Raw genomic sequence first — 27405 nt, 5'->3', positions numbered from 1 at the left:
TGTTGATTGTTTCTATAGTTTTTCTGTTTTCTATCTCATTTATTTCTGCTCTAATCTTTATTATTTCTTTTCTTTTGGTGGCTGTGGGTTCCCTCCGTGGGTCTGTTTCTAATTGTTGTAGATGCTGTGTTAATGTGTTAATTTTGATTCTTTCTTCATTTTGGATGTGTGCGTTTATTGCAATAAATTGTCCTCTCAGTACCACTTTCGCCGTGTCCCAAAGATTTTATGTTGTGTTTTCGTTCTCATTTATTTCTAGGAACTTTGTGAACTCACATTTAATTTCTTCTACTACCCAGTCGCTAATTAAGAGATCAAAGGCATATACAAGTTTCGTTTGTTCTTACTCTTATGATTTTTTGTTTTCAGATCTATAATTTTATAGGTATAATTTTAGTTCTGTAATATAGAAACAGTACAGACTCTACGGCACTTAACAAAAACAACAACAAATTCACAAATCTTGAATTCAATTAATTTTTACCTTTATACACATCCATATAAGGAGCCCTGGTGGTGCAATAGGTTAAGCCTTGGATTGTTACCTGAAAGGTCAGCAGTTCAAACCCACAAGCCACAAAGAGAAAGATGTTAACAGTGGGCTTCAGTGAAGATTTACAGCCTTTGGAATAGCTAAGGAGCAGCCCTACTCTCTCCTATGAGTTGAAATCAAACCAAGGCAATGGGTTTGGTTTCGTTTTTTGGTAGGAACCCAGTATCCACCCAGTCACAGTAAACATTTTCATTGCCCCAAAAAGTGTTTTTGATTTTACTGAACAGCAAGCTAAAACACTTGATTGCCCAATACAAAAAACCTGCAACTCCACATCTGAAATTTCAGCAAATTGGTTGTTTGCTAATGTTTCAAGTTATCTAGTACTCAATGTAACTATAGCCTATGAAGACAAAAATATATATGTATATTGATATGTATATTTCTATATACATATCTAAGGAGCTCTGGTAGCGTAGTGGCTACGAATCGGGCTGCGAACCGCAAGGTCAGCAGTTCAAAACTACCAGCTGTTCCGCGGGAGAAAGATGAGGCTTTCTGCTCCCGTAAAGATTTACACCCATGGGGGTGGCATACATACAAAAGCTTTTCTCATGTATCACCATCCTCCCTGGCCTGGTAATCTTATGGGGTAATTCAGACAACAATATTCAGCTAGCAAAAGGGTTGCTGAACCACTGAATGAAATAACCTTTCTCTAAGATATTGATCCTATTTTTCTTCCCACCAAAAATCCAAACCCGTTGCCATAGAATTGATCGGAACACAAACAACACTATAGGGCAGAGTTAGACTCCTCTACAGGGTTTCCAATACTGTAATCTTTATGAAAGCGGAATTCCATCAATTGGTGGGTTCCAATTGCTGATCTTTCAGTTGTTGTTAGGTTGTCATCGAGTTGGTACCGACTCATAGCGACCATATGCACAGCAGAACGAAACACTGCCCGATCCTGGGCTAACCTCACTAATGACCTTTCGGTTAGCAGCTAAGAATTTAACCACGCTACCGCCAGGGCTCCTTTTCCATCCTACAGATTCTCGAAATTCATTTTTCCATGGATGCCATCTGAAGGAAGTTGCATGAAACATCTAGTACATCTGATGTGGATATGTTTTAAAAACGATTTCCTTCAATATTTTCCCCTCCCTAAATTATAATCTCTCATTCTTTGGCGTTTAACGTATCACCAAGTAATGCTCAAACTAATCTCAACGCCAGGTTAAAATTGGTCGCTCTGCCGCAGAAGCCTGAAAAGAATTTACAAAACATCCGGGAGAGGGGAGAAGACTACGACTCCCAGAAGGCAGCGCTTCCCCACCTCCCGGACCGCTTTCTCTAGCTGCCCAATGACTAGGTTGCGTGAGCCCATTTTGGCTCCATTTGCCGGTTTTTCTTGCAATGAGCCTGGAGCAGGGAGGCGAAGAAACAAACAGGGCCCACCCCGGATACCACATTTCCCGCCACCTCGAGGCGCCTTACGGAAAGCCTAAAGAAGAAGAAGCTCCTGATTGGACACATGCTGCTCCGGTGTAAGATGATCAAACCAATCACAATGTGCATTGTTTTTAGAGTCCCCTCCCCTTCCTCTGAGTAATCGTTGGTGGCGGGAAAAGTTGGGAGGTTTTCGCGCCGGGACGGAGTCAATCTAGGGCCCTCTGTTTTCTAGATTTCTAGAGGGCAATTCCTCCGATTTCTAGAAGGCAATTCCAAGGCCGCGAGCATGGCCGGGACAGTGGTTCTAGACGACGTGGAGCTGCGGGAGGCGCAGAGAGATTACCTGGACTTCTTGGATGACGAGGTGGGGGAGGCTCCGGGTCGCAAGGCTCAGGCGTGTGGAGCCCTTGGGGACTGGGCAGGCCGGGGAGTACGCGCGGGATTGCGGGCCTGCCGGAGATACCACAGGGCTGGGCAGTCAGATCTCCAGAGCGGTGCGGGTGGAGGACCAGGATTGCTATTTCGGAGCCCGCAGGCGTGGAGGCTTCCACCCAGATCTTGTAGTTTTCTCTCATTGGAATCAGTTGCTGATTGGTTTTCTATAGTGAACCTTTAGAGAAACGTTTTAGAAAAAGTTCAATAACTTTTTCATAAGTATAAGTGATGGATGGGGTCACTCGAAAGGCGACAGATCCCCTCGAATGCAAACAAAACGGGAAGGGTTGCCTTGATCTTTTTGTAAATCATTCCCTGCTCTCTTTTGAGAGAGGGGATGTCACTTTGAGGACTAAGGTTCATCTGATGTTGACGAACGATATTGATTATACCACGGACTGCCAGAAGAACACACATATCTTGGAAGAAGTACTGCCAGATGCTCCTTAAAAGCCAGGATGGCGAATCATCTTATCTGGAGGGACCATTTCTGGAGAAGGACATCATGCATAGAAATTAGAGAGGTAGCGAAAAACAGGAAGAATATTATGGAGTCCTCATGTGGCACTGTGGGTTAATGTGCTGGACTGCAAGTTCAGTTTGAACCTCAAGGTGGGTGGTTCAAGCTCACCAGCCGCTCCTCAGAAACCGTATACAGGGTCAATATGAGTCGAAACTGACTGACAAGTCAGTTAACAACAGTCAAGGAGATGGACTGACAGTGGCTGTAACAATAAGGATGACACAGGACTTAACAGTCTGAAGGCCAAGCAGACTCCACAGCTCCTAACAACTGTAACTGTCTTGCTATTACTTGGAGGAAAAAGACTTGCTAATTTGGGCACTTTCTTTTCCAATATGAAATAAGATGCAGATAAAGATGGGTTTGTATGCAGATAAGGGAATATTGTTGTTGTTGTTAAGTGCCATCGAGTCCCATAGCGACCCTGTACAGGGTTTCCAAGGCTGTAAGTCTTTACCGGAGCTGAAAGCCTCATCTTTCTCCTGCGGAACAGCTGGTAGTTTCGAACTGCTGACCTTAAGGTTCGCAGCCTGATTGGTAACCACTACTCTACCAGAGCTCCTTAGATAAGGGAATACTGTATGCTAATAAGAATCCCTGTTGGCACTATGGTCAAAGTGCTTAGGATGCTAGCCAGATGGTCTGTTTGAACTTCCAGCAGCTTCCTAGGTGAAAGATGTGGCTTTTTGCTTCCAAAAGATTACAGGCTAGGAAACCTTGTGGGGCAGTGCTACTCTGTTTTAAAGAGTCATGAAGGCTATGGGGTTTCCAGTAAAGGGAGTCGTATAGGATCCCAAGATTAAATCTAAAATGTTGATAAAGCACCTTGAAGAATTGGTGATGCTATATCTAGATAGGAGAACTCTTTCATGTGTATTATATAGGTGATCAGAAAAAGTACCTTAGTTCTGTCCAATAATTGTTAAGTGAAGATATTTTGATTTTAATAAGAAAATTTTGTTACATTTACATTTAACACATTTTTTATTTATCTTATTCCAGACTCATATGTACTCGTTTTAGTTTCCCACTAAAGGCTGAGAAATGATAGCATACAGAATAATTTTAACACATGTTGACGATAATAGAAATGATAACTTGTATTTTTTAAATGATTATTCTTCAGAAAGTCATTATAATTCCTACAGTGTCCCCAAAGGATTTATTTAGAATCTGAGGCTAAAGTGAAAATACAGGAGAAATGGAGAAATGGCTACCTTAGAGACTGACTTATTTACCTTGCTGTGACAGTTGTTTCTGGTTAAAAACATTGCATTTTTTAATCTGGTGCCTGTTTTGCAGGAAGACCAAGGGCTTTATCAAAGCAAAGTGCGGGAGCTGATCAGTGACAACCAATACCGGCTGATTGTCAACGTGAATGACCTGCGCAGGAAAAATGAGAAGAGGGCTAACCGGTGAGAGGCAAAGGTTCCCAAAGGAGAGTCCTGGCTCTCAGCATCCTTCTTCCCCAGATAGGAATGGGCTTCCCAGAAGAGGACCTGGATCAAATGGGATTGACCTAGTACTTTCATTGCTTCTTCTACTCCATTATTTATGTTTCTTCTAAATGTGTTGGGCACTTCTCTCAAGTCCTCTTCTTCTGTTGTATTAGCTAACTATAGTTTCTACATTTTTCATAAGTTAAATTAATGTTGGCCCTCAGAAAGGAGGAGCTAGATTTCTACTTTTTGGTTTTGATAATCTAAGAATTTCCACTTCTGTTTTCAGTGTTTGAAAATTTGTTTTCTTTGCTTAATGAGTAAGCATTGATGTGCCAACCACAAGGTTGGCGATTCAAAACCACCAGCTGCTCCATGGGAGGAAGATGTGGCAGTCTGCTCTTGTACAGAATGACAGTGTTTTAAGTTCTGTCGAGTAGGTTGCAGGTCATAGTGACACCGTAAAGAGTTTCTGAGGAGCAACTGGTGGGTTTGAATTGCTGACCTTGCTGTTTAAACTGACCTTTCTGCTCAATGCTTATCCTACAGCATCACACCAGAAATTCTATGTAGGGTTGCTGAGAGTCGCAACTGTTTCAGTGGTAGTGAGCTTAAGTTTTCTTCCTAATTTTTATTCTTGTCCATATACAGCCTCCTGAACAATGCCTTTGAGGAACTAGTTGCCTTCCAGCGGGCCTTAAAGGATTTTGTGGCCTCCATTGATGCTACCTATGCCAAGCAGTATGAAGAGTTCTACATAGGACTGGAGGGCAGTTTTGGCTCCAAGCATGTCTCCCCCAGGACCCTTACCTCCTGCTTCCTCAGTTGTGTAGTCTGTGTGGAGGGCATTGTTACTAAATGTGAGTGGGATAAAAGTGGGGACTAAGGGGGTGGAAATGGATAGGCCAACTCAGGGGCTCTGACAGAGCAGGAGGGGTAAAGTAGAGCTGTGTAGTTGGTGGGTTTAGAAAGGTGAAGGATAGGAGGAAGTTTGGGGTGAAACTTAGAGGAGTCAACAGTATACAGTGATGAGAATAACCTTGAAGGACCCCTGTGCTTATTCGCGCTCATGAGAGTTGGGGTAGAGCTTGGCTCTGACAGCTGCCTCATTTCAACTTTGAACCCTTATTATTATTTCTTAGCTGGAATAAGTTATAATTAAAATTTTACATAGATAGGGTAATGTTCTGTGTACTAGAAGTGGATTGAAAAGAAATGGAATTTTTCCATCAACTTTTTGAAACCCCCTATACAGATACAAAAACGAATGATTGATAGGAGCCGCTGGGTGGTACAAATGGTTAACAGACTCATCAACTATCTGCAAGGTTGGAGGTTTGAGTCCACCTAGAAGTCTCTGGAAGAAAGGCCTGGTGAAATGCTTTTGAAAGATCAGTCATTGAAATACTGCGGAGCACAGTTCTACTCTGACACACTTGGGCTTACCCTCTGTTGGAATTGACTCGACTAACTCGTTGGCTTTAGCTTGGTTTATATTGAAATGACAGTACTTGGCGTTCTTGTAGGCGTGTCTGAATTTAGATTCTACTTCTACTGTCTAGTTGGGTGACTTTATTTTTTTTTTTTTCCATTTTCTAGGCTCTCTCGTTCGACCCAAGGTTGTCCGCAGTGTCCACTATTGTCCGGCTACCAAGAAGACCATAGAGCGACGTTACTTTGACCTCACCACCTTGGTGCCCTTTCCTTCCAGCTCCGTCTACCCCACTAAGGTGAGCGGAAGGAAGTTGTTGGGCCTCTGTTTGCGCAAATACTATGAATAATATCTGAAGTCTTAACGGCATTTTTGTGGTTGTTGAGTGCTGTGGAGTCAAGACTGGGTAGAAAATAAGAATCCATAAGAAAGATTGGTTGTTGGCCAGAGTTTAATTGGAAAATCTGCGGGTTTTGTTTTTTAAGTAAATTTTTAACTTCAGAAAATTGAAAAATAATAGAAAAGTTGAGAGTCATCCCATCTGCATAGAACTTTTAATAAAGTTATAATCAAATGTATAATTTTATAACTTGCTTTTTAAATGAAAAAAATACTTTTGTTACTCAGTACTCTTTGTTATTTACTGTGTAGATGGTGCTCCAGCAAACAACGCACCGGTTTGTTTAGTCAGTCCTCTATGTTGAATATTTTTGTCTTGTTTTTTTTTTTAAATTGTGTTTTCAGTGAACGTTTACACAGCAAGTTAGGTTCCCATTTAGCAGTCTCTATAAGTTATTCATAGAGTGCTGGTGAGGCACTGTGGGCTAATGCGTCAGACTGCAAAGCCATTTGAACTGCAAAGTCAGCAGTTCAAGCTCACCAGCTGCTCCTCGGAAACCCTATACAGGGTCGCTATGGGTCAGAACCGACTTGACGGCACTTACCAACAACAACAATAAATATAAATTATTCAGGAGTGCTGTGGCTCTGTAGAAAAAACACTGGACTATGAACAAGGTTAGCTGTTTGCTCTGCTCTCACAAAGATTTGCAGTCTTTGAAACCCTTTATGGATCATTATATGTGAATCAGACCATCTTGACAGCCCTTATTTTAAGAACCACTCTTATTTATCTGAAATATGATCATTGAAGTAGTTTTGGTTTAAACTTTAAAGAGTATCTCAGGGTGATAGTCTTGGGGGTCCTCTATAGGTCCAATAAATTTGGACTTTCTAAGAATTTGAGTTCTGTTCTACATCTTTCTCCCATTCTATCAGGAGCCATCTCCTATGGCACTAATCAGAATGGAGAGCTGATCGTTCTTAAAGTTGCTCTTAGGAACAGTTTTGTGGATTTGGGAGAAGATAGACATAGGACAGGGTTTTGTTTCTGAGAATTAAGATTGATTTAAGTTGAGGAAGATACAAGGCAACATTTGTGAGCTTGGCCCAGGATCGGGCAGTGTTTCATTCTGTTGTGCATAGGGTCTCTCTGAGTCGGTACCAACTTGATGACACCTAACAACAACAACAACAACAAGGCTTTCTTGCTGCTGTTAGGTGCTGTTGAGTCAATTTCGACTGATAATGACCTCATGTGACAGTAAAACTGTCTCATAGGATTTTCTTGGTTGGACTCTTGGTTGGAATTACTGGGTGGGTTGGCATGACCAGCCTTTTGGTTGGCAGCTAAGCACTTAACTGTTTGCACCACCAGGGCTGCTTCTTTCTTAGAGAAAAAAAATACAATCAACATTGATCACCTGATATCGGAACTTATCCTGTCAATGAATATCTCTGTCCTCTCCTGAATAAAATTTTAATTTGAGAACTATTTATCCAAAGCATTGCTACACATTGTACAGGGCACAGATAAACACTACGCTTGTGTTCTGCTGGCAGAGGGATATAACCTATCAACAACAAAAACAAGAATGAGTGTCTTAGAATTATAACTGAAACATGCCTGCCTTGTTGTTAAGCACCGTCAAGTCAGTTCTAGCCCATAGCAACCTTTTATAGGGTTTCCATGGAGCAGCTGGTGAACTTGAATCGCTAACCTTGAGGTTCAAACAACTTTGCAGTCCAGCCACACTGCCACACCAGGACTATTGTTGCTGTTAAGTACCGTCGAGTCAATTCCAACCCAGAGCAATCCTGTATAGGGTTTCCAAGGAGCAGCTGGTGAGCTTGAACTGCCGACCTTGCCAGGACTAGCAATCATTAAATCTATCTCCAGATGAAATGCTAAGATTTGGAAAGAGACTTGCTTATGATCCCAGTTGGTGACAGCTCTGAGGACTTTGATGCAAATCTTTTTACTTTAGTCCAATTGTTATTTTCTAATATACTGTATTCTCTTATTCATTAAGATCCCCACTTGAGCATCTAGAGTTTCTCCCAAAAACCCACACTTTCTTGACAGAGAGAGCATTCTTCTCTGCAGATCACTATAGCCAAGCTTGTTTGCTTGAGACCTGAAATACACTGAACCAGGTCTCCTGAGGGTGGCTTAGTGTGGTGCTTTGGAATCACATCCAGCTCAAGGCCTTGCTCTGCTACTTATCGTATGACTTGGGGGAACTTATTTAATCTCTCTCAGACTCAGTTTCCGTACTGTATTATGTAAAAAGTCACGTGCTTAACAGAGTTATGATGTTACATGGGATAATTTCATGAAATTATAGTGCAGTACCTTGCACATAGTGAGCATGCAGTAAGTGCTAACTCTTGATTTTTATTTTTTTAAGAGAATCACATGGCAGAGAAGTTGTGTTCCTTATTTAGTGTTGCTATAACAGAAATATCACAAGTGAAGAGCTTTAGCAAACAAAAATATATTCTCTCACAGTTTTGGAAGCTAGAAGTCTGAATTCAGAACTTCAGCTCTTAAGGGAAGGTTTTCTCTCTGTGTTAGCTCTTGGGGATGGTTCTTATCTTTCAACATCTGTGGATCCTGCATATCTTGGAGATCTCCATGTGTTTTGGCATCCAGTCTTCCCCTAGGTCTGGGAGGTTCTCAGTGCTGGACCATGGGTCTAAGGAATGCATTCCAATCCTTGCTTTTCTTGGTGGCAATGAAGCCTCTCCTCTGAGCTCCCTTCTCTCCTTTTCTCTTGTAACAAGCGGTTGACTTGAGTAAGGTGTTGCAACGAAAGATTTATACCACCCTAATTCTGCCTCATAGAGGTTTTAGGGTTTACAATACAGGAAATGGAGGGTGGTTATATAATATCACAAAGTGGATGTTAATCGCATCTAATCACAAAATAGAGGATAATTACAAATTACTGGGAATATTGGCCTAATCAACTTGGATATTTTTATTGACATTTAATTTATGTATGGGCAGCTTCATGTAAGTAAGTGTACATTTGGTGAATTTCTACAAGTTTAATATACTGTATAATCACCATCCAAACCAGGAAACAGACTTTCACTGGTACTCAGAAGACCCCTTAACCCCTTAAACCACTTTCTTCACTTTAAATGGCATAGTTGATTAGAACAAGGGGATATGGAATGGTTTAAAATAGGGAAAGGTGTACATCCGGGCTGTATTCTTTCACCATATTTAGTCAGTCTGTATGCTGAACAAATAATTTGAAAAACTGGATTATATGATGAAGAACAAAAAAAAATCAGGATTGGAAGAAGACTCGTTAACAACCTGCAATATACAGATGATTCACCTTTATTTGCTGAGCTTAAAATACTGATGAAAATCAAAGACTACATACAGCCTTCAGTATGAGTTGCACCTCGATGTAAAGAAAACAAGAATCCTCACAATTGGACCAATAAATAGCATCATGATAATTGGAGAAAATATTGACGTTGTCAAACACTTCGTTGTACTTGGATCCACAGCCAATACTCATGGAAGCAGTGCTCTATTACTTTGGTGGCGTTTGGTGAACATTTCTGTTGGGTATTACCTAGGAGTGGGAATATTGCATCATTGTGTAGAGTTAAGTTAGAATCTTATTTTAGATGTTAATCTAATTTATGTTATTGCAGCCATGGTCTCTTCTGACTATGGTTTGTCTCTTTTATTTGATGGTTAGTTATTTGAACAGGTATGAATGGGAAAATCTGGAGAATGTATTGAACTGTTTTCATGCCTGGATGCAAAAATCTCCTTGAGTCATCTCTGATCATTATTAACCACAACAGATGGGCATGGCATTTTTAAGATAGGTCTGAGATAACAGCTTTTTTGTGTACCTTCTTCCAGGATGAAGAGAATAATCCGCTTGAGACAGAATATGGCCTTTCTGTCTACAAGGACCACCAGACAATTACTATCCAGGAGATGCCGGAGAAGGCCCCAGCTGGCCAGCTTCCGCGCTCTGTGGACGTCATTCTGGATGATGACTTGGTGGATAAAGTGAAGCCTGGTGATCGAGTCCAAGTGGTGGGGACTTACCGTTGCCTTCCTGGGAAGAAGGGAGGCTATACCTCAGGGACCTTCAGGTAAAGGGTCAGCCTTCAAGTGTTAGGAATGCTTGTGGCAGCTATAATTCCTGGTAGCATTCTTTTCTTTTAGTTTATCATACTCTCAACAGGCTACTGGACCTGTCTGAGGTGGGATACCTCTTTCTATCAGATAAAATTGGTAATACTGCCCAAAAGTGGGAATCACTGGTAACATGATCATAGCTTCACAGTTTATAGGAATTTCCCATATTCACTTCTATCTGAAACTTGGGTTAATGGTTTGGTGGTGTGTCATGGAAGTTAGTTCTGACTCACAGCGACCCTGCATAGGATTTCGGAGGTTGTAACTCTTTATAGGAGCAGCAAGCCTCATCTTTCTTCCACGGAACAACTGGTAGTTTCAAACTGCTGACTTTGAAGTTAGCAGCCCGACTTGTAACCATTATGCTACCAGTGAGTCATGCTTAGCATATTTGGATTACTGGTTGAGAACCTGTGTTAAATTCACAACAGTTTCCCAACCCTACCCCTTGATTTGCCCTTCTAGTTTAGTTTATGAAGGTTTGCTGCTTCTGGGAGTACTGGCTACTGTTAAAAATTTGTGGGCTTCCTCTGATTATCCTCTTGTCACAGGACTGTCCTGCTTGCCTGTAATGTGAAGCAAATGAGCAAAGATGTCCAGCCTTCATTCTCTGCTGAGGACATAGCCAAGATCAAGAAGTTCAGTAAAACCCGTTCCAAGGTCTGGGCGTCATTTGGGGATAGCATTGTACCTTGAATTTAGGGACTTGAGAGTGGGCTGGATCTGTAAGATGGGTGCATGGTCATCTTTTGTACTGGCAGGAGCAAGGTCACGTGTTTTTTCTTCCTCTCAAGTATTTGAAGCTTCCTCCATTTTTGTCCCACTCAGCAAGTCAAAAGATGTTTTTAAAAATATTTCTGTTGGATTCCTGCTGGACTGCTAAGTAGACCTAATATAAATATTACAGTAGTAGTTACAATAGCTGTGTACTGTGGCTGGCTGGTGGCTGTGTGCCGTGGAGTCGGTTCTGACTCATAGCGACCCTGTACAGGGTTTCCGAGGCTATAAATCTTTACGGGAGCAGAAAGTCTCATCTTTCTCCCACGGAACAGCTGGTAGTTTTGAACTGCTGGCCTTGCTGTTCGCAGCCCGATTCGTTACCACTACACTACCAGAGCTCCTTTAGCTGTGTACTAATGAGTGTTTATTAATAAACACATTAGTGGTGTAATAGTATTACATCTTAGGACCATTTATTTTATTGTTAAGCCATGGAATTGGTTCCGAGGAGTGCCTGGTGAGCTTGAACCACTGACCTTGTGGTTCAAACTGACTTTGCAGTCAGTTTTGCAGTTAACGCACAATGCCAAACCAGGACTCACAAACATGGACTATAAAATATTGTTTTTATTATAGTCTTCCAATTTGCTTTTCCTACTATTTTTTTTTTAACTTATGAATTAAGTGAAGGTTTAGAGAGAAGATTATCAGTTTTGCATTCAACAGATCCGACACTTTGTTTCATCTCATAGATTGCAATCCCCTCCATGCAACAACAGTTCCCCGATTCCTCCCTGTGTTCCTATTTCCATTCCACCCTCCTTTCCATCCTTTCTCACCTTTGTCTTTACGGGAATGTTGCTCTTTTGATCTTGAATGATTGATCATTCCACGGTGGGCATACCTTATTAGTGTTGTTGCTCCCTCTATATACCTATCGACTGTTTGGCTGAAAATTGGGCCACGCCCGTGAGTTCCATTCCAGACATGAAAGGTGGTCAAGGGCCATAATCACAGATTCCTTCAGTCTCGTTCTGACCAGTCAGCCTGGTATTTTTTTTTTACTAATTTTAAGTTTTGTCCCACATCATTTTCTGTTACTCTATTCATGACCTTCCAATGTGATCTCTTTCAGAGCAGTTGTCTACCTTTTTTTTTTTAAAGATAAGCGGTCCCATTTAGATTTTTATGAATGAGGGATAAACATAAAGCTGAAGCACAATGCGCCATTAACCATAAACGTTTTAAAACTTGGAACAATTTTCTTACAGATTAAACATCCAAGCAAGTTTTACTGTCCCTTCTGCTTCTGTCTGTCCTGAAATGAATGGTCTGAAAAATGTAATTTATCTTTTGCTATAGGAACAGCTTCCATATTTGCATATTTCTTCAAACACCTTCTGTAGACTAAAGTATGAAGCAGAAGCTCAGCAAAATTCCATTGGGTTTCACTGAGTTTTTCTCTCCCTTGGTTGTCCCTCTAGGACATCTTTGACCAGCTGGCCAGGTCATTGGCCCCTAGTATTCATGGACATGACTATGTCAAGAAGGCAATCCTCTGCTTGCTCTTGGGAGGGGTAGAACGAGACCTAGAAAATGGCAGCCACATCCGTGGGGACATCAATATTCTTCTAATAGGTATGATGTTTGAGGTTTGCTATGGAGTCAGTCTTACCTTGTGGAGTGTGGTTGTGGGGATCTATGCCCTGTAGGATTGTGTATTAATTTGGCAGCATTTCAGTATGTCAAAGGGTAAAAGGCTAAGAAAAAACAAAATTTATTATCACTTTTAGATTTTCTGATTTATTATCTACAATGTATTCTTCCATGAATGGAAAGGGAAAAGTGGAGGAAACCATATTAACAACCATGTATTCGATAGCTTTTTTGTGCTGGGAGTCGTGCTTGCAGGGAGTGGGGGAGTGAGGTGCTGTCTCTCAGTTCCCTAGAGTCATCACTGTTCCCATCCTACTATAGGAGACCCTTCGGTTGCTAAGTCTCAGCTTCTGCGGTATGTACTTTGCACAGCACCCCGGGCCATCCCCACCACTGGCCGGGGCTCTTCTGGAGTGGGTCTGACAGCTGCTGTCACCACAGACCAGGAAACAGGTAAGGGTCTAATGCCAAGGTCCAGCCGTGAGATTGAGTCCAGTGTTTGAGCTTAGTCTAGGCACTGACTTTCATGTTGGGAAAATACAGTTGAGAGGTTAGTTGGAGCCAGATTGATTAATACTGAGTACCCAAAGATGTACTACCCAAAAAAAACCCTTAAGTGTCCCTAGAGGTGCTGTGGGTAGATGTTGGACTGCTAACCAAAAGGTCAGTGGTTCAAACCCACCAGCTGCTCCTCAGGAGAATGAGGCTGTTAGCTCCTATAAAGATTGATAGTCTCAGAAACCCTCAATAGGGTCACTATGAGTTGGGAGTGACTCAATGGCAGTGGATTTGGTTTTTTGGATCCAACAATAGTGGATGAACTTAAGTCTTTGGTGATATGTGTCTCATAGAAGGAGATATGAAATAGGGTTTTGAAGGAGAGACCTTAGCAAATTAGAGCAGAATGGAGATCTAATGAATTAGAGATAGGGATTTGAAGGTCAGTGAAAAGGCAGAAGATCTAATTTGAAAATCACTTGAGTATGAGGATAAAGAGAAAATCTATAAAAGATAGGTATGGGAGGCTAGTTGCTTAGGAATTAAAGTGGAATAAGGAGACACTGTTCAGTAGAAAGAAAAAGGTGACCCACTTGGGGTCACCCCCAAGTGCACTAAATCTAGGAGCTGGCTGCATTCTCATACACGTTTTTACCTCCTTTCCTCACAGGGGAGCGCCGTCTAGAAGCGGGGGCCATGGTCCTGGCTGACCGTGGTGTGGTTTGCATAGATGAATTTGACAAGATGTCTGACATGGACCGCACAGCCATCCACGAAGTGATGGAGCAGGGTCGAGTCACCATTGCCAAGGCTGGCATCCACGCTCGGCTGAATGCCCGCTGCAGTGTTTTGGCAGCTGCCAACCCCGTCTATGGCAGAGTGAGTGGAATTAACTTGTCTCAGCTTCACCTGACTTTTCTGAATAACCGGGTTGAAAAGTTTTTTTCTGGGTGACCCAGGGCAGTGAGAAGCCAGAGACTGAGCTTATCATCTTGTTATTGAGCAGTGATTTGGAGCAGTGACAACTCACCTTTGTATACATCTGACTCCCTTGGAAAATAGTTTAGTTTTTTTAAGGACTTAAAAAATACACAGTGGAAAACAAAAATGACCTAAAATGTTTTAGTCTGAGTTCCCTAGAGGAGCAAACCCTAGGGAATGTATATATAAATATATACAGAGAGATTTACTTCTAGGAAATGGCTCATGTAAATGTGGAGGCTGCCAAGTTCCCAATCTGTTGGTCCGCCAGCGGGCTGGAGAACGCTGTTGGCTCACAGGGTTGTAGGGGCTGGGGAGTCTACAACCTGCAGGTCAGGTGGGAGACTAGAGGCATCTGTAGGCTTACTTCCCAAGAACTCAAAGTGTAGAGTAGGGAGGGGATAGAAAAAGAGGGGATGACACACATCGGATCCCATCATGGAGCGTGATTAATTATGGAAGAGTGCCCAGCTCGGTGTCTGGAAATCACTGAAATTATTAGGTAGTTTATACATAACAGTAATAAGCATCATGTAAGGTAATCTACAGTGAGGTGGACTACCAGAAGAACAGATAAGCTCTGTCTTGGAAGAAGTGCAGCCAGAATCCTCCTTAGAAGCAAGAATAGCAAGACTTTTTGTCTCACATACTTTAGACATACTATCAGGAGGGATCAATCCCTGGAGAAGGACATCGTGCTTGTAAAGTAGAGGGTCAGTGAAAAAGAGGAAGACCCCCAACAAAATGGATTGACACAGTGACAGCAACATTGGGCTCAAACAATAATTGGTATAGGATGGTGCAGGACCGGGCAGTGTTTTGTTCTGTTGTGCATAGAGGTACTGTGAGTTGGAGCTTACTCAGAGGCACCTAACAACATAGTATTTTATAGTTATCTATATGATGATCATTTGGTGCCTCTGCCCCCTCCCTCCGTATGTTAATGAAGCTGCAGTGAACATCCTTTTACATGGATTTGGTTATACTTTTTGAATATATTGGATAAATAACTAGCTATGGAATCCCTGGGTTGAGAGTTTTCATGCTTGTTTATTTTGGTGCCTGGTGCCAGTGCTGTACTGTTGAGTCAGTTCCGTCTCCTATAAATAAATCTTTATGGGAACAGAAAACCTCATCACTTTCCCTTGAGGTAGATTCGAACTGCTGACCTTGTGGTTAGCAGTGCAGCTTGTAATCCACTATGCTACTAGGACTCCTTCTTATTTTAGTAGAGACTACCAAATTAATTTCAAGGAAGATTATATTATATATTTCTACTGTTACATAACCTATTGCTGCTGTCGATTCCAACTCAGTGTCCCTGTTGTTATTTTTAAGTGTCGTTGAGTCGATTCCAACCCATAATGACCCTGTATCTGGTTTCCGAGGAGCAGTTGGTGAGCTTAAACCGCCGACCTTGTAATTCAAATGGTTTTGCAGTCTGGCACATTAACCCACAGCGCCACACTAGGACTACTATAGAGCAGAGTAAAAATGCCCTTGTTGGGTTTCTAAGGCTGTACATCTTTATGAAAACAGTCCATGGAGCGACTGGTGGGTCCAAGCAGTTGACCTTTCAGTAAGTAGCCAAGCGGTAATCACTGTACCACCAGGACACCTATTAGTAAGACGTTGAAGTGATTTATATCTGTCAGCTTCTTAAACCCCCACAATACTCCTGTGAGGTAGGTTTTGTTAGTATCTTCATTTTTGTTATTATCTTCACTGACCACTTTAGATGTGATTTTACTCATTACCTTCTGAGTAAGGAAGCCCAGAGTTCCTAAGTAACTTCTGTGTCCCCCAGCTTGCTGTGTCTTTATAAAATGGAGGGGAGTGGGGATCATCTGTGGGGCTGCTGTTGATCTTGTCTTGGGAGTGACAGCAGAATAAAGACTCAGGTTGTTTTTTAGATGCACACTTAGCTTGTTTGAGGTATTTGAGCAAATAGTAGGGCTTTTTTTGCTTGGAGTTCCTGAGTAGTGCAAACAGGTAAGTGCTTAACTAACCAAAAAAGTTGGTGTCTGAACCCACCCAGACGCACCTGAGAAGACAGACCTGATCTCCTGACAGATCATAGCCTTAAAATCCCCATGGAGCAGGCCCACTCTGCATGCACGGGGCCTCCGTGAGTCAGAATGGACTTGACATCTAGTTTGGTTTGGGTTTTATTTGCTGGAGAAGAATGAGGTAGAACTGAGTTAGGTCAGGTTACCTCCTAAGCTGTTAGAGAAGGATTGCAGGTACCAAGAGATAATATTTAGTGCTTTAATGGCTATTGTTGCTAAGTGTCACCAAGTCGGTTCTGACTTCTAGAGAACGTGTATATGATTTTTGAGGAGCACCTGGTGAGTTTGAACCGCTGACCTTGCAGTTCAAACTGACCTTGAGGTCTAGTGCTTATCCTCTGGTGCCACACTAGGACTCCTTTAATGGCTATGGCAACTAACAATAGTAACATTTTGTGTTTTTTGTTTTTTTAATGTCTAGCCTTGCATTCTTAGTCCCAGAATCAACCTGGCCTCCCTGTGGTTTCCCCTACTGATACCACCTCCACTTTGCTTTTTCTTATGTTCCTCAGTATGATCAATACAAGACCCCCATGGAGAACATTGGGCTGCAGGACTCACTGCTGTCCCGATTTGACTTGCTCTTCATCATGCTGGATCAGATGGACCCTGAGCAGGATCGGGAGGTCTCGGACCACGTCCTTAGGATGCACCGCTACCGAGCACCTGGGGAGCAGGACGGCGATGGTGAGGCCACAGGAAGAGGGGTGGGAGTTCTCTCAGGCCCAGTTCAGGTGGCGGGGTGTTTCAGTGTTTTGGTAGATGCTGAAGATACCCTAGCATGTTGGCCACCTCCCTTCTTGCTCAGTGGAGCTCCTCTTATGTTGTGTCTTCTGTCTGCTCTTGGATCTGGGCATACTCTTGAGCTCCTAGGGCCATCTGGGTTCCAAAGTGACTGTTTTCCCTTTGAACTTGTGCTTTGTGGGTCTTTCCTCTCTTTTTTACCCTTACTCGGCTGTAGAAGAAGCAGTTTCACCGAGTCAAACTTTTCTTAACTCTTGTTTCTCCCAACTTGGGTTTCCCAGCTATGCCCTTGGGTAGTGTTGTGGATATTCTGGCCACAGATGACCCTAACTTTAGCCAGGAAGAGCATCAGGACACCCAGATATATGACAAGCATGACAACCTTCTGCATGGTACTAAGAAGAAAAGGTGAGCAATCTTCATACCACTTGTGTCCTGTTAGAACATATGGGTGTCTGAGCTCAGTTCAGAGCATTGTGCTGCCTAGGCCAAGATCATACTTGCATTTTGTCAGCATGCAGACCTGTAGTCTTTTCTGGGTTTTTAGATACAATCTTTATCCTGGCCGATTGCCTTATAATGATTGGTATGGGGTTCAGCTCAGGTTCAGATAGTTCATAAGATAGAAGACCTTGATAATAGCAATGTGTGATGTCACCTTCTTATCTGAAGGACTGAATGTGTCATGAATGTGTATGGTGAAGGGCCAATAAATTGCAAGTATTGGTGGATTTGCAAATGGGGCTGGATAAAGGAGACATGCGGTCAGGTGCTTAAAGCATGAAATGTGGGCTCCTATACTTTTCTTTTTGGTGCATTTGTAGTTTTCAGAACTGTTTAAGAACACAGAGTTTGGAGTTAGAGAACAGTTGAGGCCACTTAACTTTAAGTCATAATTTTCTCATATATAAAGACTTAGTTAAGAATATGTGGAAGAGTTTTGTTTCTATCAGTGACAGTTGTGACAGTGAAGCCACATTGACTTTGGCTCTACAGAGGAATAACCACGACCTAGGTAGGTGGTGAGGTATGGCAGGGCAGGGGGACTCACTCTTGTGCCTGGACCAGGGAGAAGATGGTGAGTGCGGCTTTCATGAAGAAGTACATCCACGTGGCCAAAATCATCAGGCCCGTTCTGACGCAGGAGTCTGCTGCCTACATTGCAGAAGAATACTCACGTCTGCGTGGCCAAGGCAGCGTGAGCTCGGACGCTGCCAGGGTGAGCTCCCAATGCAGGGAAGATGGCTGGGAAGTGGTCTCTGCTAACTGAGAGCCACTTCTGACAGCATTTTAACTTAGTGTTTCATCCCCTTTTCTCTCTGGTCTGGTGGGTTTTCAGTTACACGATTTTAATAATTTACTTTTAAGAAAAAAAAAAAAAGAAACAATACCTCAAAGTTATGTTCTCTAGAAACTACAATTCATTTAGTAAACAAGAATTCTGGAGACTAGTCTCTCTTCTTACATGTAAGGTTAAAATGATAGAGCTGTTCTCAAAGAACTCAGATCTGGGAGAAGAAGGCAAAAAGGTAGGTAGATAATATAATTGACCCTTGAGCAACCTGAGAATCGGGGGCACCAGCCCTCAATGCAATAGAAAATCTGCATGTTAAGGTGAACTCCCTGAAAACTAAACTACCTAATGGCCTACTGTTGACTGGAAGGAAGCGTTACCAATAACATGAACAATTGAGTCACATATTTTGTTAGTTATATGTAATGTATACTGCACCCACATATAAAAGCTGCGTTTTCAGTGTGACATAAAAAAGTATTTCACAAAAAGCACAAGGTTTTCATGCATCTTGTATAGCTGCAGAGACAACTTCACAAATTTTCTTTTCTTCTTTTTCTAATGATCCTTATTACATTGGATTCATTTATCTTATGATGGTGGGCAACCATAACTGCAGACCTATATCTATAGTACTTAACAAGCAGTTCAACTTGTTCTTATAATACCATGACTTTTCTCTGCTTCTTAGGAGCACTTCCAGCATCACTAGTGGCGCTTCATTTGGGTCCCTTGGTGTGACTCAGGGTTTATGGTATTGCTCTCAGCATGGTGAAAGAACTGTAAGAGATCACTTTTTACTGATAGGTACTATACTGGAGAGATAAATTGTGCATGTGGAAATCAGTAGTGGCACATGAATTTTTTTTTTTTTAAATCCATGTACAAGTGGATTTGTACAGTTCAAACCAGTGTTGCTCAAGGGTCAACTGTACATATTTATAAATACATACACCAGAGTGACACTTTTTGGGGAAAAAGTAAGTATGAAGATTATGGGAATACAGAGGAAGAAGACGTGAATTTTTCTTTAGATGGAGGAGGGAGAGCTAACTGTCAGGAGAGGCTTCCCAATTAGTGTGCTATTTGAGCTTGACTTTGACAGAAGATGAGTTTGGCACCATGAGTGATGGCTATCCAAAACTATTTCTAGTAACTGAATATATAGACTGCAGAGCTGTTTGAACTGCAAGGTTGGTGGTTCAAGCTCACCATCCACTCCTCGGAAACTCTATACAGGATCGGTATGGGTCGGAACCAACTCACAGGCACTTAACAACAACAACAACAAAGCCTCCTAGGATGATATAGTCCATACAGGATTTCATAGCAGAGAGTTCAAGTCCAGAACCCTCATTCAGTAATACTGACATAGATTCTTGATTTAGACATTATCCCAGATCATCTACTTCCACCTCACACCTAGGACAGGAATTTAGTTTTCTCATATCCCTGTTGTTTGTTAAGTGCTGTCCAACTCATAGCGACCCTGTATAGAGTTTCTGAGGGGCAGCTGGTGGATTTGAACCACTGACCTTACAAGTAGCCCAGTGCTTATCCTACACGCTACCACAGGACTCCATGAAATCCCTGTTAGGATCTCCCTAACACGCTAATAACAGCAGGCTTATATCATTGCAATGAAATGTTTTACTAAGGGAATGGAATCCTGCCTACCCATGCATTGGAAACAGATAAAAGCACCCTAGCTGATCTTAGGATCCACTCAACCCTGTGAAAACCACTTGACACGGCATGTCTGAATTCTGTCACTCTTGGATTTTAGTTTGCCCACTCGTTTGTTTTTTTTTTTTTTTTTTTTGGTGGGGGTGGGGAGATATTCCCAAATTACCTCTTTCACTCCCTCCCCTCATTGTGTCCTTGGACAGATTACTTGAGATTCTTTGAGCCCCATTTTCGTCATTTATGAAATGGGGTCATCTACTCCAAGTTATTAAGAGGATTAATTAAATGACACAGTGAGCATCAAAGCAAAGTTCCTGGTAGCACTTTATTGATTGTAATAAATGATTATTTTTCCCCCTTTATATATAACTTTTTCTTTCTTGCTATATGCAGTTGAATGTTTGGTCATCTTCTTCCCTATTCACCCAGTCACCCACCAACGTATTTCTCTGATCATTTTATCTTTCTTATTTTGTATGGCACCTGTAGAGAATACAAAGTTCTCATATCTTTGCTTAGACTTCCAGGATCTTTTCTGGTAGTGTTTTTATTTCTCTTTCAGTGCAGTGGGAATGGTGGGCATGCCTCGAGAATTCTGGATACATAGTCTTCTCTTCCTTTCTTCCCCAGACATCTCCAGTTACAGCCCGGACACTGGAAACTCTGATTCGATTGGCCACAGCCCATGCCAAGGCCCGCATGAGCAAGACTGTGGACCTACAGGATGCCGAGGAAGCTGTGGAGTTGGTCCAGTATGCTTACTTCAAGAAGGTGAGGATTTAGATACCTGGGTATGAGGGGCTTTTCTGAATAATGGTTCTTGTATGGGCTTCCCAGACTCCATCGTGGCACCTGAACTTGTATTGCCAACAAGAAGCACCATTAAACTGTCAGTGTTTAGTGTTTATGTCTCTCTCATCTTTGAAGCATGCATACCAGTGGTTTAGTTCTCACCCCTAGCTGCTTGTGCAAATCAGCTAGAGGTTCTCATTTAAGGTTGTGCATAGTCAACTGTGTCTCCATCAACTTGGTCTCTGCTTTTGAAAAAGTACAGATGCCCAAAAAGTCTGTCTTGGTGCTCTTCCCCACTCTCTTCTGCACCTTTCTTTTTGGCAGTGTCTTCAGGTGCCCCATTGACACCTCAGAAATTTGTGTCTAAAGTTGAACCCTCAAATTGGCCTCTCATTCAGTTTCCCTCTTTTCTCTGTGATGTTGTATCCGTTGGGTAGATACCAAGCCATGGAGCCTTGACTTTCTTTTCTTTGTTATTGTATCCTGTACAGGTTGGTTAATTGTAGCCCTTTGGGGTCTATAGTTTTTTGTTTTTGCTGCAAGGGGTTGCACAGTTTGTGAAAATTATTTTGTTGTTAAGTGTCGTCATCGAGTCAGTTCCAACACATAGTGACCCTGAATAGGGTTTTCCAAGAAGCATCTGATTGGTTTGAACTGCTGACCTTGTGGTTAGCAATCTAGTGTTTATCCTACGGTGCCAGGATAGTGTGTGCCTTATTTACTTAGAATATGGTTATTGTGGGTCTGATAGGCTTCTGGCATTGTCTCTTGTTCTAGGGAAGGGGAATTGTCTTTAATTTCAGTTAAATACCTGATTTATAAAGTAATGAATTCTTTTCCAATGAATCATTATGGATGGGCATTGGTTTTCATTTCTTTATTTAGTAAACATTTATTGGTACCTACTATATGAGCTGGAGTCCTGGTGTGGCGCTGTGAGTTAATGCGCCAGACTGCAAACCTGTTTGAACTGCAAGGTTGGTGGTTCAAGCTCACCAACTGCTCCTTGGAAACCCTATACAGGGTCGCTATGGGTTGGATCCGACTCCACGGCACTTAACAACAACAATATGACGTGGAGTCCTGGTATGGTGCTGTGGCTTTAATGCACAGACTGTAAAGCTGGCTTGAATTACAAGGTTAGTGGTTCAAGCTCACCGGCAACTCCAAGGAAACACTGTATAGGGTCACAACTGACTCTATAGCACTTAGCAGCAGCTATAAGAGGTGGTATCCTGGTGTGGCGCTGTGGGTTAATGCATTGGACTGTAAAGTTGGTTTGAATTGCAAGGTTGGTGGTTCAGGCTCAACAGTCACTCCTCAGAAACCCTATACCAGGTCACTACTGGTCAGAACCAATTCGATGGCACTTAATAACAACTATATGATGTACCAATAAATGTTTACTAAATGCGTGGCTCTATAGGATAAGCACTGGACCGCAAGGTTGGCTTGAACCACAACAAGGTCAGCAGTTCAAACCCCCACCAGTTTCTCCTCAGAAACCCTATACAGGAGCTGTGAATTAGAACCTACTCGATGGCACTTAACAACATCAACTATATGGGAGTCCTGGTGTGGAGCTGTAGGATAAGCTCTGGACTAGTAACAGCAAGGTTGGTGGCTCAAACTCACTAGCTGCTCCTTGGAAACCCTGTACCAGGGTCACTATGAGTTGGTACCAACTCAGTGGCACTTAACAACATTTATATGAAATGAATTCTGTGACGCTGTAGGATAAGCACTGGACTGCTAAACACAAAGTTGTTGTTAAGTGCCGTCATATTGATTCTGACACATAGTGAACCTGCATAGGGTTTCCAAGGAGCAGCTGGTGAGCTTGAACCACCAACCTTGCAGTTCAAATGACTTTGTAGTCTGACGCATTAGCCCACAGCACCACACCAGGACTCCAACCACAAGGTGGTAGTGGTGGCTGTGTGCCGTGGAGTCGGTTCTGACTCATAGCGACCCTGTACAGAGTTTCCGAGGCTGTAAATCTTTATGGGAGCAGAACGCCTTATCTTTTTCCCGCGGAACAGCTGGTAGTTTTGAACTGCTGACCTTAAGGTTTGCAGCCCGATTCGTGACCACTACACTACCAGAGCTCCTTCAAGGTAAGCAGTTCAAATTTACCAGCTGCTATTGGAAACCCCACACAGTGTTGCTATGAGTTGAAACATACCTCCCACCATGTTTTTAATGATGGGTAACAACCTCTCCCCAGGATCCTGGTCCCAGGGACTTTGATACAAGAGAGACTGGCACATCATTAGACCCATTCCTGCAGAAGGGACTGTTTACAGGTCTTAACTCAGCTCCCCTCTGCACTCGGCTTGGTCCTAGGTTCTGGAGAAGGAGAAGAAACGGAAGAAGCGAGGTGAGGATGAGTCCGAGACAGAGGATGAAGAGGAGAAGAGTGACGAGGATCAGGAACAGAAGAGGAAGAGGTGAGGTGGTGGGCTAAGGCAAAGAGGATAAAAGGGTCAAGGTGGAGAGGGGGTCAGGTGCTGTTTGTTGACACGAGTTCTTCAGGGCGTGGATGCCTATCACTGAAGGAATTGGGGATGACTACTGGGCAAAGGGAGGAGCACTGGTAGTATAGTGGTATACGCGTTGGGTTGTTAACTCCAAGATCAGCATTTCAAATCTACCAATCACTCTGTTAGAGAACTATGAGGCTTTCTGCTCATGTAAAGATTTATAGCCTCAGAAACCCTATACAGGATTACTATGAGTCAGAACCAACTCCACAGCACATAACCACCACCACCTCATGGGATTCGGAGTCTTGGAGTGGAGCCACAGGATAGTGCGTTGGACCACAAGGTCAGTTAGAACTGCATTGTCAGTGGTTCAAACTCACCATCTGCTCTTGGGAAACCCTATACAGGGTCACTGTGAGTCAGAACTGACTCTGCGGCACATAACTGCCACCACCACCATTGGTCAAAGGAGGAACTTTGGTAGTATAGTTGGTAGGCCAACGTGTTGGGCTGATAAACTGCAAGGTCAGTTTAAAACTACTAGCGTCTCTTCAGAGAAAGCTGAGTCTTTCTGTTCCTGTAAAGATTTACAGTCTTGTAAACCTTATACAGGATCGCTATGAGTCAGAACCAACTCCAAGGCACACAACCACCACCACCATCACCACCACTGGGCAAGGAGACAGTGTGTGAGGGAGCCCACCTATGGGTTTATTAGTGTGATACTTTTGACTCCTCTTCTGCTAAAGAAATGACAAATAGCAGGTGCAGTAACCTACTCATTCACTGAGGTTTTGGGACATACATTTGCATAAAATTCTTTCCCTGAGGTCTGTCGTTGAGTTTGTAAGGCAGGGATAATGGGGAGAAAGCATTGGGATGCAGCACCTGTTTCGTGGACATGTACTTTTGATGTCTTTCCGAAACAGTGATTTGTACAGGCCTGGGATAGTGCTTCTCTTTGATTGTGATGACTCTTGTTTTCCTTGTGATCAGAGGCACAGGATTGTTGTTGTTGTTAAGTGCTATAGAGTTGGGTCTGACCATAGCGACCCTGTCGTGGGTTTCTGAGGAGTGCCTGGTAAGTCTGAACTGTTGACCTGTGGTTCAAACTGACTTGTGGTCCAGCACTAATCCTACAGTGCCACATTGGGGGGCGCCTCAAGTCCTTTCTGTTAATTGCTGTGAGTATTTTAGGAAGAAGCCTAGACACTCAGAGACCAAGGACGGGGACTCCTATGACCCCTATGACTTCAGTGACACAGAAGAGGAAATGCCTCAAGGTGAGTGAGCACCCCTGCTGATCAGAGGTGGCTTCCTCTACTGTCTTAGCACCCTGCTTGGGGTTCTTTTATGCAAGAGGTTTGTCCAAAGAGAACCTCAGGGGAGGGAAACTCATAGTAAAAAAATCAGCATTGTCACCTACAAAAGGTGTTTGTACTTTTCCTTGATAAACTCTGCTTTTTTGCCAAACCTGATAAAGCATTCTAGGTAATGCTTGTTCAGGGCCTTTTGCCTGCCTCTGTTTCTTTATAGATCAGTGGGAATTTCCTTTTATGTATCCTAATTACTATCCTAATTGTGTTGCCTGGCCCCGTAAGAACCCTGAGAAACATGAATATTAGACTTAAGATATGAGGGGTGGAGAAAGTAATTTCTGGTGTTTAAAAATATCACCTTGGTGTCTTCCCAATCTCTCCACCTATGAATTCTCGAAAGTACATACTCCAAAGACAACAGAAGCACAGGAGACCAAAGAATCTCAGAAGACGGAGTTGAGTGAATCCAGGTAAATAGGAAGTTGGTCCTATTATTCATCAATTCCCCACACCACCCCGGGGAAAAACTATGAAGGCCTAAGGGTTAAAAAAAAAAGTATCCTGATTATAATTTCAGATGTACAAAAAGTTGTAAAGTTAGTGTAAAGTTCTGTATACACTTTACCCAGAATCTCCAGGTGTTTACACTTTTTCATTTACTCACTTTATAAGGATTGGACTCCTGGTGTTGTGTTATAGGATAAGCACTGGACTGCAGACCACAGTGTTGGCAGTTCGAACCCACCAGCTGCTCCTTCGAAACCTTATGCAGGATCTCTATGAGTCAGAACCAACTCAGTGGCATTTACCAACAATAACTGTAGAGATTTAAATTATGTCATGTGAGGTCAGGAAGAGGATCTTAAATAAGAATGAAATGTGTGTCTTATAATCTTGGGCAGTCAGTAAGACACAGAATCCATATTTATGTGTTTCTGTGGAAAATGTTGTTAAGTGCCGTCGAGTCGGTTCCGACCCATAGCGACCCTGTACAGGGTTTCCGAGGGTGTAAATCTTTACGGGAGTAGAAAGCCTCATCTTTCTCCCGCAGAGCAGCTGGTAGTTTCGAACCGCTGACCTTAAGGTTCGCAGCCCGATTCGTAACCACTACGCTACCAGAGCTCCTTACACGTGCACATATTTTTCTTATTGAATTTTGGCCATTTGTTTTTAAATGAAGAACTGTTACCATTAGGATTTCAAACACACTTATGTTTGTAAATATCTTGTTTGCTGGATATCAAACAAACTCCATAGCTAAGATTGAATCTTTTTATACTTTACATACACACACAATGTGTTTACTAGAAAACATTGAGAGGTATTTAGGGACAAAAACCACATTAAAATCAAATGAGCTTCCACCTCCCAGAGGCAAACACTGAACTGTATCCGAAGGCACTTTCAACTCATATAGAGCTCTTTTCTTAATGATGGCAGGATTTCTATAGTGTGGATGTGTCAAATTAATGAGTTTGCTAATGCTGGACATTTAGGTTGTCATTACAATTGCTGTTTATATGAAAACATCTTTATATTTATCACTGTACACATAAGCAAGTATAGCTGTTCCTAGAAATGGGATTCCTGGGTCAAAGGTTATACACTTTTAAAATTTGAGTTGCTGTTAAGTGTCGTGAGCCATAGCACCCTGTATAGGGTTTCCAAGGCTGTGAATCTTTGCTGCAGCAGAAAGCCTCATCTTTCCCCCATCCCATGGAGCAGCTGATGGGCTTGAACTGCTGATCCAGTGGTTTGCAATCCAGAGCATTTCCTAAAGAGCCACCATGTTTTTCCAAACTTAAGTGGATGTTAAATTACCCAAAAATACCCTAATAGTTTTTATTTCTTCTAGCAGTTTTGGAGCTCTGCTAACCTCAAGGTCAGCGGTTCAAAACTACCAGACGTTCCGCAGGAGAATGATGAGGCTTTCTAAAGTTCCTGTAAAGATTTACAGCCCGGGAAATCCTGTGCAGGCTCACTATGAGTTGGAACCAATTCCATGGTACACCACCACCAGCAGTTTATTAGATTGCCCGTTTCCTCCACTGAAAGGACCTGGGTGCTTTTGTCTGCTCAGTATGCATGAAGAATGAAATTCATGAGTGGAGCAGCCAGCAGGCAGCAATGTGTGTGTGTATAGGAATATTAATAAGTGCATGAAGTTGGTTCCAACTCCCAGTGAGCCTGTATAGGGTTTCTCAGGGAAGCTGGTGGTTTATTCCTTGTGGTTAGCACCACAGCAGGACTTCATATGACTACTACTATCATTTTCTCTGAGAGCATTCGGTCATAGTGTTTATGCCTCCTTTGCTCTTTCTTCTGTCTTGGGTAGGTTGAAGGCGTTCAAGGTAGCCCTTTTGGAGGTGTTTCGGGAAGCCCACGCCGAGTCAGTGGGCATGAATCGCCTGACAGAATCCATCAACCGGGACTCAGAGGAACCCTTCTCTGCAGCAGAGGTCCAGGCTGCCCTGAGCAAGATGCAAGATGACAACCAGGTCATGGTGTCTGAGGGCATCATTTTCCTCATCTGAGGAGGGCTTAACTGAACTTTGCAGTTCTTCCAAAAAAGTTTCTCCCAGGCTTCCCCTCTCCTCCCTCACCCTAGCCTTTGCCTTTGCTGTCATTAGCTGGAGAACAGTGGCTAATTGAATTGAAAATGAAGGACGCTGGTGACGAAGCTGGTCAGAACTCCATGAAAGTGTTACATGGGGTAACAGAAGAGAAGACAGTGGGGGAAAAAAGACTTGTTGCAGAATAAATACTCATTTAAGCCACTGGACCACTCTCCCCACTTCTCATCCCAACCGAAGTATTGTTTTCTTCCAGTAACAAGATGGCTAAGTGTTTTTTGTCGG

At 42.7% G+C, this 27405-nt stretch overlaps 1 protein-coding gene and 1 pseudogene across 1 annotated transcript; one reads left to right on the top strand and one right to left on the bottom strand.

The window, feature by feature from the left end:
• Nucleotides 1-1886, bottom strand: part of LOC102816175 — a 4624-nt pseudogene extending 2738 nt beyond the window's left edge.
• Nucleotides 1887-2221: 335 nt separating this feature from the next.
• On the top strand, nt 2222-27081 carry MCM3 (minichromosome maintenance complex component 3). The gene is made up of 17 exons (XM_006835709.1): nt 2222-2315; nt 4212-4324; nt 5000-5208; nt 5948-6078; nt 10018-10256; nt 10854-10962; nt 12507-12660; nt 13000-13131; nt 13847-14055; nt 16739-16913; nt 17252-17378; nt 18039-18189; nt 20581-20721; nt 23089-23192; nt 24426-24511; nt 24948-25017; nt 26883-27081. Exons 1-17 carry the CDS (start codon nt 2238-2240, stop codon nt 27079-27081), a joined length of 2427 nt encoding a protein of 808 aa, XP_006835772.1. The 5' UTR covers nt 2222-2237.
• The last annotated feature ends 324 nt before the right edge of the window (nt 27082-27405 follow it).

Source organism: Chrysochloris asiatica, unplaced genomic scaffold (genome assembly GCF_000296735.1).
Source record: "Chrysochloris asiatica unplaced genomic scaffold, ChrAsi1.0 scaffold00019, whole genome shotgun sequence".
NCBI classification, from domain to species: domain Eukaryota; kingdom Metazoa; phylum Chordata; class Mammalia; order Afrosoricida; family Chrysochloridae; genus Chrysochloris; species Chrysochloris asiatica.
This window is presented reverse-complemented; position numbering and strand designations above follow the sequence as displayed.

Excerpts from the sequence above, each read along its gene's own strand:
- MCM3 (XM_006835709.1), top strand. The coding sequence starts at position 2,238 with ATGGCCGGGACAGTGGTTCTAGACGACGTGGAGCTGCGGGAGGCGCAG. Across the intron at positions 10,963-12,506 it reads TCAGTAAAACCCGTTCCAAG|GACATCTTTGACCAGCTGGC; the intron begins GTCTGGGCGTCA and ends TTGTCCCTCTAG. Across the intron at positions 17,379-18,038 it reads CATGGTACTAAGAAGAAAAG|GGAGAAGATGGTGAGTGCGG; the intron begins GTGAGCAATCTT and ends TGCCTGGACCAG.